Source organism: Acomys russatus, chromosome 15 (assembly GCF_903995435.1).
Source record: "Acomys russatus chromosome 15, mAcoRus1.1, whole genome shotgun sequence".
NCBI lineage: Eukaryota > Metazoa > Chordata > Mammalia > Rodentia > Muridae > Acomys > Acomys russatus.
This window is the reverse complement of record NC_067151.1, coordinates 16,180,934-16,194,375: the sequence shown is the minus strand read 5'-3', so window position 1 is coordinate 16,194,375 and position 13,442 is coordinate 16,180,934. Positions and strand designations below refer to the sequence as shown.

At 37.4% G+C, this 13,442-nt stretch overlaps 1 protein-coding gene across 2 annotated transcripts in view; it reads right to left on the bottom strand.

Annotated features, from left to right (window-relative positions):
* The window catches only part of Bltp1 (bridge-like lipid transfer protein family member 1), a 174,508-nt gene that overhangs the window by 31,060 nt on the left and 130,006 nt on the right, over window positions 1-13,442 (bottom strand). Inside the window, exons 58-66 of one of the 2 annotated variants that reach the window (XM_051157074.1) lie at window positions 11,513-11,572; window positions 10,097-10,323; window positions 9,255-9,455; window positions 8,935-9,065; window positions 7,344-7,467; window positions 5,877-5,986; window positions 4,925-5,015; window positions 4,376-4,438; window positions 2,407-2,660 (exon numbers count right to left, since the gene is read on the bottom strand). In XM_051157074.1, the coding sequence (XP_051013031.1) occupies window positions 2,407-2,660; window positions 4,376-4,438; window positions 4,925-5,015; window positions 5,877-5,986; window positions 7,344-7,467; window positions 8,935-9,065; window positions 9,255-9,455; window positions 10,097-10,323; window positions 11,513-11,572 (1,261 nt within the window). The remainder of the gene's footprint in view (window positions 1-2,406; window positions 2,661-4,375; window positions 4,439-4,924; window positions 5,016-5,876; window positions 5,987-7,343; window positions 7,468-8,934; window positions 9,066-9,254; window positions 9,456-10,096; window positions 10,324-11,512; window positions 11,573-13,442) is intronic. The other variant, XM_051157075.1, reaches the window with a different exon arrangement.

Here is a 13,442-nt window from a genome sequence, read left to right as displayed (position 1 = left end):
CAAACAAACAAACAAAAAACTCCAAACTCTCCAAATGGATTAAAGACTTAAACATATGACCTATGACGGTAAAACTCCTAGGAGGAAACAAAGGGGAAAATTTCCATGACACTGATCTTGACAATGATTTCAAAGATACCACAGTTTTTAAAAGCAGAGGCAAATAAAAGCAAAATACACAATATTATATCAAACCAAATGCATGCTGTGTCTCCAGAGCAAAGGGAATAACAGAGTGAAAGGCAGCATACAGATTGAGAGAAGAGATTAATCACCGAATACACAAGGGACTCCTAGAGCTAAACAGGAAAACAAAACCAAACAAATGTAATTATGAAAAGAGCTTACAGCTTAAAGAGACATTTCCCCAAGATGACTAACAATAGTCGACACATACAGGTATATGAAAGGTGTTCACACTAACAATTAAAGAAAAGCAAACCAAACCATAGCGTGATATAAAAATAAACAGAACAGAACAGAACAGGCTGTTAAAATAGACGATTAATAAAACTGGTCCAGAATTTACAGAAACTGAATCCTTCTTCATTGGTGGTAGGAATGTCTAACAACTAGAGGAAACTGATTCCTCAAAAAATTACAAGCACAATTCTTGTATGACCCACTTCTGCACATTTACCCAAAGAACTAAAATTGGGATGGTGAAGAGACAGCTTTTCCACGTTCACTGCACTTATTGCAAAACAGCTGTGAAATAAGATATGAATGTCTGTCAGTATATATGGCTGAGATAGAAGAGCTGTGATGGTAAAGCTCCTAGGAGGAAACCTACACATAATTCCGCTTTAGAACAAAACACAGCAATATGCAGCAACACAAACGAACTTGAGGACATTGTATGAAGCAAAAGAAGCTGAAGTGAAAGAGAAAGAGGTATTACATGATTCCTCTTTAAAACAGTCAAAAATCACAGAAAAATGAAAGGAGTGATAGGTACTAGAGGGAACTACCAACCAACAGCACCAAGTCTCATCTACTCAGGGCAGGCTCTAGAAAACCTGCTACGCGCCACTGGCCACAGAGAATGGTGCTGTACTACCCACTCAGACACCTGAGGAAGTACACATCTCATGCTGAATGTTCTTGCCAAAAGAAAACATAAAAATGATCAAGCTGGACATTTGGAAAAGATTATTAAATTAGCAAAAATCATTATTTACTTGAAATGGGAAATGTAAAAGCCAATAAAAGAGATATAAATTCTGTCCCAGGGAAGTAACTGTGTGATGCAGAGGGCTCCTATTAAGAAAGAACGCAGGTGCTGAAGAAAAGGCTCAGCAGTTAAAGCACTGATTGCGCTTCCCGAGGACCCAGGCTCAGTGTCCAGAAACCCACATGGCACTCATGACTATGTAAAGCTCTAGTTCCAGGGGATCTGACGCCCCTTCTAGTCCCTGTGGAAGTGCACACAGGGCTTTTAGAAAACAAGAGCAATTTATACTGACAGTACCGAGAAGACTACAAACAACAAATGCTCAACACTGGTGCTGGAAGAAAAGGAAAAGATTTTCATACAAGAAACAGTAATTCTTAGAACTCTATATTCAACTCAACAATCCAGAACATAAAGGTTATTTTATATTTTTAAAACCTTTAAGAAAGCAGATTTGAATTATAATTCATTTTTGAATATAGTTATTTGAAGCTGTATTCCAGTAAGTGAAGGAATAGGCCAAAGTATGCTAATATGAAAGATTTCAAGACTCTGGAGAAAAGGAGGCAAGAATCCTCTTAGCTCAGTAAGAAGACTTCAGATGGCAACAGTGGAAACTCTTAATCCTATTGCCCAGTTGCAGTGGATCAGGCTTCAGAAGTGGGGTGCATTTTAAAGTCCTCCTAGCTCCTCACACGGATGCACTCTCAGAGGACTTCATACACACAGGCCTTTTAGTTCATCAACACTATCTCATCCATTTCTTTCAAGAATGATTTGAAATCCTCAGCATTGATACATATCCCTTTACTATTCACTACACTTCTCAACTATATGACACATTTCAATGTCTCCTTTTATTTTTATTAAGCCTAGGAGGAACAGTGTTCTCTCCTTTATTGTAATTTATAACCATATCTGTATTTCTGTTTTATTGGCAATTTAAACAAACTCATTTATAGTAAGAAGAAAATAGCACCATAAAAGTTAAAACACATTAGAAATTATGAACAGGTATCTTAGTATAACTAAAAAATTCACACTTTTTGTGTTAATTTATTGTTGCTATTTTTATAATTTTATATTTTTGAGACAGAATATCTGAGTTTGCAGAACTTGTAGACATGTGACATCATGCGTGGTTTATTAAACATTAGACTAGATAAAATACCTTAGGCTGACTTCTAGATTCTGACTCAGCACCTAAAGATCTTAAACAGAAGGCTACTCACGAGGCTTTCCTGTAAATATAAAATCTTTCCCTTTCACGGTCTTCATCTTTTTCGTCCTTCTCAGAGTCTTCACTGGTAGAAGACAGACTGTCGTCCCGTCGGCCATCTTCTGATTGGAAAGGCACTCCTGGTGAAAAGCCTCCTGTGGTTTTAGGAGAGCTGAACACTGAACACGATCCTTCACTATTTGATGAGTAATGTGATGGACCTTCAACAGTTACTGACAAAAGATCCAGTTCTGTCTCCTCTGGAAACTGATTACATAAACAGAAAATATCGATCAAGTTTGTTTGTCAGGTTCTCTCTCAATTAACAAGAGAAAAATTAAACATATGAAAGATGTAAGTCTAAGTATTTTAGGATCTCTGAGTTGAATTTGCTCACTCTGAACTGAAAGGAGGAAGGTCAGACTCATGAACATATGAAATGGCACACCGAGGAAGGAAACAGGTCAAATGACAGAGAGGCACCACTGACACTTGAAAAGTCACAGTGAAATTTTACTTTATAGGAACATAAAGCATCAGACTTAATTAGTACACAGAGGCAGATGTAAAGAAAGAAGCAATCAAGTATAAATCAGAATGGAAGAACAACTCATGGTGAGTCCAGTGACTACTAGTAAAGACATTTTGGAGGCGCTTTTGTGGGCAAATTTTTAAAATTGAACTGTCACGAGTTGATAGAAGACGTGTGAACAGTTGAGTAATACACGTGTCAACTACCCAAACTTAACAATGCTGTATTCTAAGGAAATAACTGGAGGCCACAGTTTCTTTTCCTTACTTTTCTTAACTGCTAAGCCATGTCCTCCCCAGAACTACATTCTACTTGCTGAGATATAACTAAGATATATATGTTGAGACTCAAGTCTGAAAGAATAAAAACAAGAAATATATTTGGAGTAATTGCCAATTTTCTATTAAAAACTAATTTAAAGGAAAATTCTAGGTAAGATTAGATGCCTGGTATTGTGTGTAGGATATATATTATATATATTTAGTTTAATGACACATGCAGGGTAAAATTTGGCTTAAAATGTTAATTATATTAATAAGTATTATATAGCACACTTTCACACTTCTGAACATAATTTTAAAAATGTTTCTTTTTATTTTCCTTTTTCGGTGCTATAGATCAAATTCAGGATTTTATGTATGATAGCAATTACTCTACTAGTGAGCAGTATCCCTAGCCCTGTTTTTATGAGATAGGGTCCCCCTGAGCTGCTCAGGTTGAGAACAGGGGTAATGGCACAAGCCTGTAGTCTTAGTATTTGGAGGCACAGGAAGAGGATAAGAAATTCCAGGCAATCTTCATGACATGGTGAGTTTAAAGCCAGTCTAGGCTACATTAGACCCTGCCTCAAAAAACTGAAAACAAAATGAAGCTATCCAGGCTGGGTTTGCACTTCCTGTTCTTCTGCCTCCACCTGTCAAGTAGCTGAAATTACAGGCATGTGTCATCAGAGTCAGCTCTGAATATAGCATTTATTAAAAACTACTGTGCCTACCATAGTGACTTAAAAGAAGTAATAGTCAGTGACCAATAGTCCGTTGTTTGGAGTTAGATTTGACTTGAGTTTGAAACACTTAACAAAGATTGCTGATTTTAAAATCACTCACTTTGTAAATGTAAGGAAAAGAGACTGATTTCAGAATCAACAAATTAATAGTAATTGATTTAATAAACTGCAGTTTTAGAGTTTAAAATTTGGTTTAGCTGGTTTGATAAGCTGATTAAAGTTATTCACTTTTGAAGGTCAAAGCAAAATTAAGACGTATGTAAATGTAAAACCACATTGGAGTGTTATAAGGTACACATTAAAAAAGAATCCCAACAACCTTAAATCTTTACACAGAGTATTTCTCAGGTCTCAGTTTAGCTTGAAAAGAAGACATTTTGAAAGCAAATTTTCAGGGCAGTTAATTAGTTTTAAAGTAAAATTTTATGTGGTTTTCATAAGTACCTGAAAGTACCCTTCCCCTGGAGAGCTGGACTGTGGTGAACTTCCCCACACTGTATTTTTCAACTTAATTAAAGTAATAAGAAAAGAAAAGAAAAAAAAAACTCATGAAAATAAAGACAATGCAAACAAACATTCCACAAATAAACACTGTAACATAAATTTCAACATGCGGTAGTGCGCAGCTCTGAAGCAGTCCTTCCTTCTGCCTTCTACTATTTAATCGCCATGAACTAAACATGTAAATGAATACGTATTTCACATTAACAACTGTTTAATGTGGGTCCTCAGTTATTATAAAAAAACTGCTCAATAAAAACAATCCTATTTAAGAGCAAGCAGCTATGGGACTTTTTCTGCACATATACTTGGCCATGGGCAGTGTAGCTATTATAGGCAACACCTGCTCGCTGGTAGTGCAAATACTTCAGTTATAACGCCCACTTTCATCATTGGTAACAATTTATATTTTTAAACTGTATAATGTTGCAAGTCTGCAATTTTAAAAACTACTTAGCAATACAAACTTCTAACAAGTATTGTCTCTCTTACTGTATCCTGGATGTTAAAAGTTACTCTGGGTCCAGGAGATGCTGCATCCACACGGATTTCCGGGAGCTCATCAGTTTCTCCTATCCGAGAACTATAAGTAAAATGTAGTTATGATATAAGCATAAATATGCATCACAAATATAAAATATAAAAACCCAATACTCCTACTTTAAAAAATCTTGGCTTTGCAAAAGTCTTATTAATGATATTAACATTCTATTTCTGAATATTAACCTTATCAGATGATTGAAGTTTTGTCTTTTCATGTATTAACCTTCAACATCTGTGAAAAAGCCTTGCTTCAATTAACTTTAAATTTTCTAAAACTTAACTATATAAAAATAATTTATGCTTTTTTACTTTGGAGGGAGATAGGGTCTTGTGCATCCCAGGCCAACCTCAAATCCACTATATAGCTGGGACAGAGAATGCTATTGAGCTTCTGATCCCCTTCTAAGAGCTAGCATTACAGGTATGTACCACTCAATTTATGTGGTACTAGGAATTGGACCCAGGTCTTCATACGTGCCAGGCAAACACTCTACTAATCACTATACAATTCACCTCAAAAATTTATACATCTTATTTTTATAATGCTGACTTAATATTAAAACAAGATTTTAATGTGTACAATCATCTTTCCTAAACTGACTATTTAAATTGACTATTTAGAAAGCAACCACTGGTATGCAGATTTTCATTTCTGTAAGCTTATACATAAAGCATATTTAAATAGTTTTGCCTTACTAAAATGTTGCTCGGGTTGAGGAAGAAACATTGTAAAGCTTTCCTCAAACCACGATGTTTGACAGTAAGTAACTAGTGACTGCTATTTTACCAATATGGATGATTTTTTTAAACTACTCCCCCCATCCCCCAAAAAGTATTGAACCTTGGTTGGTTAGATGTCAGCAATTTTATAATTTGTCTCATTGGCTGAAATATGTATTACCTTGCTCTTTCCATTCTTTTAAGAGGTGGTCTTCCAGAAGCCGAAATGCTCTTTGATCGGCTGTAACTTGGTTTGTAACCTAAACCCCACTTATCCTTGAGGGAAGCAGCCTAATAAAGTGGTAGAGGAAAACAAAGTGACTCAAGGAAATTGTATACTGATATGGTATTTCACTTCAGCTAAAATAAAAACTAAGTTAGTTCTTTTACTTTCCAGTGACTTTAAATGAAATTCAGTATATATGAATCAAAGTACCGTAGTAATCAGCTAGCCTGATGTCATGGTATCAGTAAGAGCCACTAGCTAACTCAACAGAAAAGGAAAGGATTGGGGAAGGAATGAGGAGTACAGAAACAAAGCGAGAATAAAGAAAATAACTAGAGGAAAAGAATGGGGGAAAAAGAGCAAAGATCCCAGGGAAAAGCTAAGTATGTGTTCGGAAACAAACCACTTTATCACTTCAAGGACACTGACACGCACCCCTCCTGCAGATGTCTACTTCACTGTAAGAGATGACAGCAAGAAGAGACTTGAGCTCAAATGTGCTGAGGAGCTGGGTGCTAGAAAGATTGTCATACTGTTGGAGACTCGTGAAATAGTAGAGACTACAGGGGAAATGTTGAGTGAAACAAGTATTAAGAATGTAGAAATAATTTCAACAGTACATGATTTTAAGTATAAATCACAGTTGAAACAAGGAATAAGAAGGGAACATAGTGGGTTTTTAGAGCAGTGAAACTCCTGTGTATGTAACATAGAATACATGCCATTATATGTTTTTCTGAAACCACAGATTGCACAGCATTGAGAGGGAATCCTCCTGTAAACCACCAACCTTGGGAACTGTGTCCATGTGTCTGTCCATGCACTTACTGTGTAAGTAAAACACTCTCAAGAATACTGACAGTGGCTGATACATAAAGCGAAATCTCTATACATTCCTCACAATTCTGCTTTAAATTGCTCTAAAAATTGTGTTTTACTATAAAGATAAAGCAGAAAAGAGAGAAATTGTGACTTAGCGGTAAATACTGAAAAAATTGGAGACAAAGACAAGGAAAAAGACTGCACATTTCTGAGATATACATGAGAGGTTAAAAGCCAGTGTGAGTCCATGAATGGCAGGACACACACAGTGGCTTGGGCCTAACTGCAGAGTTCCATTGGTGGCTTTGAGACTTGATTCCATAAGCCTTGCTGGCTATATAAACTTGGAAAAATTACTTGACCTCTCTGTGTATCAGTTTTCTCATTTTTAAAATGGGAGAAAAACTCTTCATAGGGTTGCTGTGGAGATTTATGGGTGGTTAATGGCAAAATGTTTAAATAGTGCCTGATACATAGGTCTGCTTTTCATAAATCATATAGTATTATCACCAGCATGAACAAGAGCATAAATATCACTGTTAGGTCTTAGAAAGTGAGCGTGTAACATGAATCTGGTGAAAGTCTTAGGTGTGCACTCACCCGCATACTGGACCTCCGTAACTTCTTGCGAACATCTCTTCGGATGTCATTCACAGCCACAGACTCCAGCTGCTGATAACGCTCAATTTCCTGGTTTATGGTTCCTTCACTTGCACCCAATTTTCTAAATGAAACAAAACCAAAAAGAAAAACAGAACAAAACAGAAAACCCACCAAAATGGAGGGGTTATTGTAAAGAAGCAAGAAAGCACAACTGACTTCTCACTGGCTTCTTTTAGTCCTTTCACTTGTCAGGAAAGCAAAGAAGCATATCTGGCCAGCCCAATTCCTGTAAATTTAACACTCACATCTGGCAAATTACAAAAGACCCACTAACATCTAGGAAATGCCTTTACACTCTCTATCTACTGATGTATCAAAAGGTATGAGCAATCTCATGAAAACCAAACACTCACTCTGTAAAAAAAAAAAGGTGTGTGTGTGTGTGTGAGATTTTTGAAGACATATATTTTGTTTCAAGTCATTTTTCTCCCTGAGGATAAAACTCAAATTAATAAAAAATATGAATCATTACATGATAATTTATAGACAAAGTTTAAGGTCATCCCTTCATTTTTCAAATTTTCTGTATTTTGGGGGAAGTCCTGATTGAACGACACCACCAAACTCCTCACAGGTATAAGCATCTCAAGATTTAGGAAAGATGAGGCATAGCCACCAACTTTGAGAAAATCAAAGTTTCAAAGTTTAGCAAGAAGAATATTTATTCTTGTACAGGGGATACTTAGGAAAATTATAAAAATTATAAAACAGCTGGCAACAGATTTTTTAAAAAAGGTTACTGATGCTTTCTGCTTTATCCCTACTGTTTTCTAAAGAACTGTTAATATCAACAGTCAAGAGTTTTTGTTTTTGTTTTGTTTGTTTTTGTTTTTAAAGACAGGTGTGGTGGTACATACCTATAATCTCAGCACTCTGGGAAGCATAGGCAGGCAGATCTCTGTGAGCTCGAGGTCAGCCTGGTCTACGAAGTGAGCTCAGGACAGCCAAGGCTACACAGAGAAACCTTGTCTTGGGGGCTGGAGGGGGGAGGTTTTGTTTTTGTTTTTTTAAACCCACAGACTCTGAATTCACATTTATACAAATACAAATCACAGTTCTTTACTCTGAGCCAGTTTTCTCAACAGTACATTTGGAAAATGTTATCTAACCTCAAAACTACACTGTGAGGTTTACTGTGAGATAGCATGTCACACCAGAACAGGCACCCATAAATGCTGATTCTTAACTCCTAAAGAAACCTTCCAACCCAGAAACAAGGTGAGCAACTAACACACACACACTCAACTATCAACTATGCATGTGAATACAGTCAAGCATGAACACGCACAAAGAGCTGGGTATGTGTGGGTGTGATATAAAGTCAGGATTCGCCATACAAAGATGAGGAGTTATAAAGACATAAAATTAGGATTCCATCTTGACTGTATTACTTATAAGCTCAAAAAATTTACTGAACTCTTTGGAGCACTGATGACGTCACTGATAAACTGAAAGGGTTCTTCCACCTTTAGCACCTATTATTCTATTACTACAGAATGCGACATTAAGGTAAACACCAGGGACATACTTAAGATCATCTATTACTTTGGCCTGCTCATTCAGTTCTCTGATGTCCACTAAACGTTTCACAATCTTTCTTCCTCTGGCTTCTCCTGGCTGACTAGAAGATGTTCCTTGTCTTCGATAATCTATAGCTTCCTAAAAAATTGAAAGAATATATGTTAATACCACCATCAGTTCATACTGACAATCTACACTACAAAATTAATGCCTCAGATCAAAGAGAGCATGCAAGAATCAAAGCTATCCACAGCAGGTCAGATGATTATCATTCTCCACTGATTCACAGCCCGCATTTTGTAAGGCATCTACCGAGTTGCTACCTACGTTTCCCCATGAGTGTGCTCTGCACGCTTTCAAATGAGACTGGCTAGACTGAGGGGAGCCCCGCATCTCTGAATCACACAGATACTCTGCAGGAACAGAATAGCGCTGATTTGGGGGCGCCAGGCCTAGCAGGTGATTTACAAGTCGCTGCCCAAAGGTGAGTTTGTGGCCATCTCCACTCACTGAACTTCCATCTGAACTCTAAATAATAAACAGTATTATTAATTACTTCCCAAGAAAAACTATTTTATGATATAATAGATAAATATACTTAAAAATCTCTTTACAAATCAAAACCAGAATGAAAACTGAAAGTCATTTTTTTATGACCACTAAATAACTTGATACTACAGAATAAGCAGTATAGCTGGGAAATACATTTAAATGTATATGTCCCAATATAAACACTTTGCTTTTTAAAAAAACTCTTGCCTTAGCTATGATTTACAGACCCTAAGACCCAACCATTTAAAATGTACAACTCAGTGGCTTTAGGATGCACAGAGCTCTGCAGTCACCACCACACCCTCCGCATCACCCAGAAAAGCTCCTCTCCTAGTAGCAGGCCTTTCCAGCCCTGTTTTCCAACCTCACCCCACCCCCAGACTGTGTTTACAGATTTATCTTACCCTACTTTCAATGTTCTTCCATTATACTGAGGTTAAGGCCCATTTCATAATGGCATTATTATGAAACACAGCAGCACTGTAAAATGCAGACTCAGAAATCACCACCTCCCCCCCTTCCTCTACAATAGCAACCATACTAAATAATCCTGGGTTAACCAGTTATCTGTCTCAGGAAAAGCCAGTCTTGAAATTCCTGGCAGTGAATGCACTTACAGTATGGATTGTGGGAGACATAGTATCAACTTCATCTTCATCTGACAGGTCAGCTATGTTCACGGAACTGAGGTCAGCAATGTCGTCTATGTCTTCCTCTCCTGTCAGTGTGGTAAGGGTATTGCCCAGAGCATTCAGCCTTTTGCCAATGTTCGGGTCCATGTGGACATCAATCCCACACATTTTCCACAACACATTGAGCGTCCAGGTTCCAGCACTACTGCTTTCTGTTAAAATTAAAGAGTGGCATTTTTTGGAAAGTCCTAGGAATTGGAGTATAAGCACTCTGAACAATATGATGGCCATATCTGATGCCTAATGCCTTTCACAGCAATAGCGGTTTGAAACACCAGGCAGTGAACTGGTTTCCATGTACACAGCACGCACCTACCTCTTCTGTACAGTAGCACTGCTTTTCATTCCTCTGAGCCCAGATTCTTCCCATGCATACAACAGGAACCATCATAAGTCTCATCTATCAGCTACAAATAACTAACCAGTCAAAGTAAACATCAAAGCTGTAGAAACAAAACTCTTTCTCTGAACTTGAGAAAAGATGGGTCTCTTTTAAATGAGAGAGTGGAAAATGAGGCCATGGCTCTTCTAGCGACATGATTGTTATCAATAAAAGCAAAACAAACTAACAAACAAAGAATCTAAAATAAAAGAGGCAGTGAGAGAGGAGCGAGAGCCAGAGCTGCCTGCGCCCTGCTGGCTGATAATGGTTCCAGTTGTTTCTTGCCTTGCCCCAGCATTCTTAAAATTAACATCATCTACAAATATCCTGGGGAAAGATCTTGCTTTTGGTTAAGCTAGTTTGGGTAGGTTGCTTTCACTTATAAACAGACAGCCTTTGTAAAGACATCTATCCTCTCTCTCAAAAAGGTGTGTTTGCTTCGGTCTCTAGCCTCCTAGCAGTGCTGCTGGAGACCGTCTTAGCTTTTGAGACCTTTGTGCTGGGGACGGCAGGTGTCTCAAGATGACTTACTCAGGATGAGTACAGAGGCTGCAGATGAAAGAGTGTCAATGACCAGCAAGAAAAGAAAGGATCACTAGAAAAATTACTGGCTTTGATCAGCTTCTATGCCTCTCAGCCTCCAAAGAGCCTTAAAGTAAATGCCTGTCTTTAGGGCACACTGCTAACTTTCACTGCATAAGAAATAATAGTTGACACTGCTTTCTTTTTAGCTGAGACCCCACCATACCAATCACACTTGCACAGTTAGTTCTCAGCTCTTTTCGTATGCTTTGCTGCCTTGAGGTAGTCCATTGATGTTATCACCATTTGATTTCTTGCTCAAAAATATTTAATAGCTACACTATTAATCATCAAATCAACTCCTGAATTTGGCATTTGAGACTTCCCATCTGATTTTCACCTAACTCTGTTTCAACCAAAGTGAACGGTGAACCTACCAGCTGCAGCTTGTCCTGTAGTCCTTGAACAAACTTCATAGGTGCCATCTGGAACTACACCTGCACAAGAATAACCCCAATACAGGTGTCAATAAAAATACGCTTGTGATTAAACATTAAAATGTAAACAGCATTTCTAGCTCTGCTAGGTTTCAATTCCTCTCCACAAAAGGACAAATTTTGGACTTTGGACCCTATTATATAAAGTGTAACATTTTATTTTATGATTTTAGCAACTTAACCTACTGTTATGGCTTTACCTGTGGCATGTAATTATTACAGTCACATTACCTGGGCATCTGACACAGCATTCTGTCAACCTATAGGATTCTATGATAATTTTTGTGACATCATGTATACACAACACAACACAACACACACACACACACACACACACACACACACACACACACACACATTGTTGTAGCTGGTTTCATTTTTTGGGGACAGGCTATTGTTATGTAGCTTGCCTTGCCCTTGATCTTAAAACTCAGTCTCAGGCTTCCACGTATTGCGATTACAGACAAGGCACTAAACCCTGGAGAGGAAATTTTTTTTTAAATTACAAAAAATTACAATTTATTTATCATGAGTGTGAACAGGTGTGTAGACCTGGTTCAAAAGCCATGACATGAGTAAAGAGAAGGAGTTAGTTCTCTGTCCTTCTACCCTGTGGCTCCTGGAGCACCTAAGCAGCATAGTGAGTGGCAAGTACCTTTACTGGCTGAGCCATTTGGCCAGCCCCATGTATGAATATTTTGAGAACGAGAATCAGTGAAAAAAAAAAAATGACAATTAAGCATTGCCATATTCAGGCAGATCTCTGAGAGTTCTAGGCCTGCCTGGTCTACAAAGTGAGTTCCAGGATACTCTGGACTACTACAAAGAGAAACCCTGTCTTGAAAACAAAACAAAACCAGCAAAAAGAACTGCCATATTAGGTCAGAGACAATTTGTCACATTTGCTATCTCTTTGCCAAGAAGTATTTTATGAGAAAAATGGGTGATTGTTATAATGTCAACCTCACAATCTTGGCTCTAAGCCCAGAAACATATTTGACTTTAACTACAAAATGTTACTACCACCTGATTTTAACTTGGTACTTTAAACCTATACAGTGAAGAATACACTATCTTGAAATAATCTCTAAACAAAGTAAATTGTAAAGGAAGAATCAGTAAATATCAATCTAAATTTGATTACAGCCCTAAGTGAAATGTCCTTTTATAACTTTACGTAAATCCTAAATTAGTATTCACATGTCAATTAAAATTGGAGTGACCTCCTTTTTTTGAGGTCTTTTGATATTAAGTTTGTCTTTACTTGAAATTTTTCTAAAAAGAAAAGTAATCCCAACGTAGGCACAATATCCTTTGTGAGAAAAGATCAGGTCTCTTTCTCTTTCCCTCTTTTTCTTTTTGAGAAAGATCCTCAGGGCCTCATGTTGTCGTCTAGGCTGAGGGTTAGCATGATAACCTCAATTCCAGATCCCTTTACCACTTGTATAGCAGGCTGGTGTTCCAGGCGTGTGTACCATGCCAATTTTATGTGGTACTAGCGATCTAAACCAGGGTTTCCTGGATGGCAGGCAAGTACTCTACCAAGTGAGCTGCATCCCTAACCCTATTATGTCTTAAATATACATTGCCAGTAACTGCTAAAGAAACTGTATTTTTTTTTTTTAAACCATAAAGTATGGATGTTTACCTTGTCAATTTTAAATTAAAACAAATAAGGCAAGATGTGCCTTCAGATAAAGACACAAGTTACAAGCCAGAACAAAGTCTACATTACTGGCCCTTCAAATTCAAGATTACTACAATGAAAACTCTTTAAATTTGAAGACAATTTCTTCCTCCCCCCCCCAATAGTGAAAATAAACTATAAACTATTAAATCAATTTGTTCATTTTATTAATTTGAATTCATA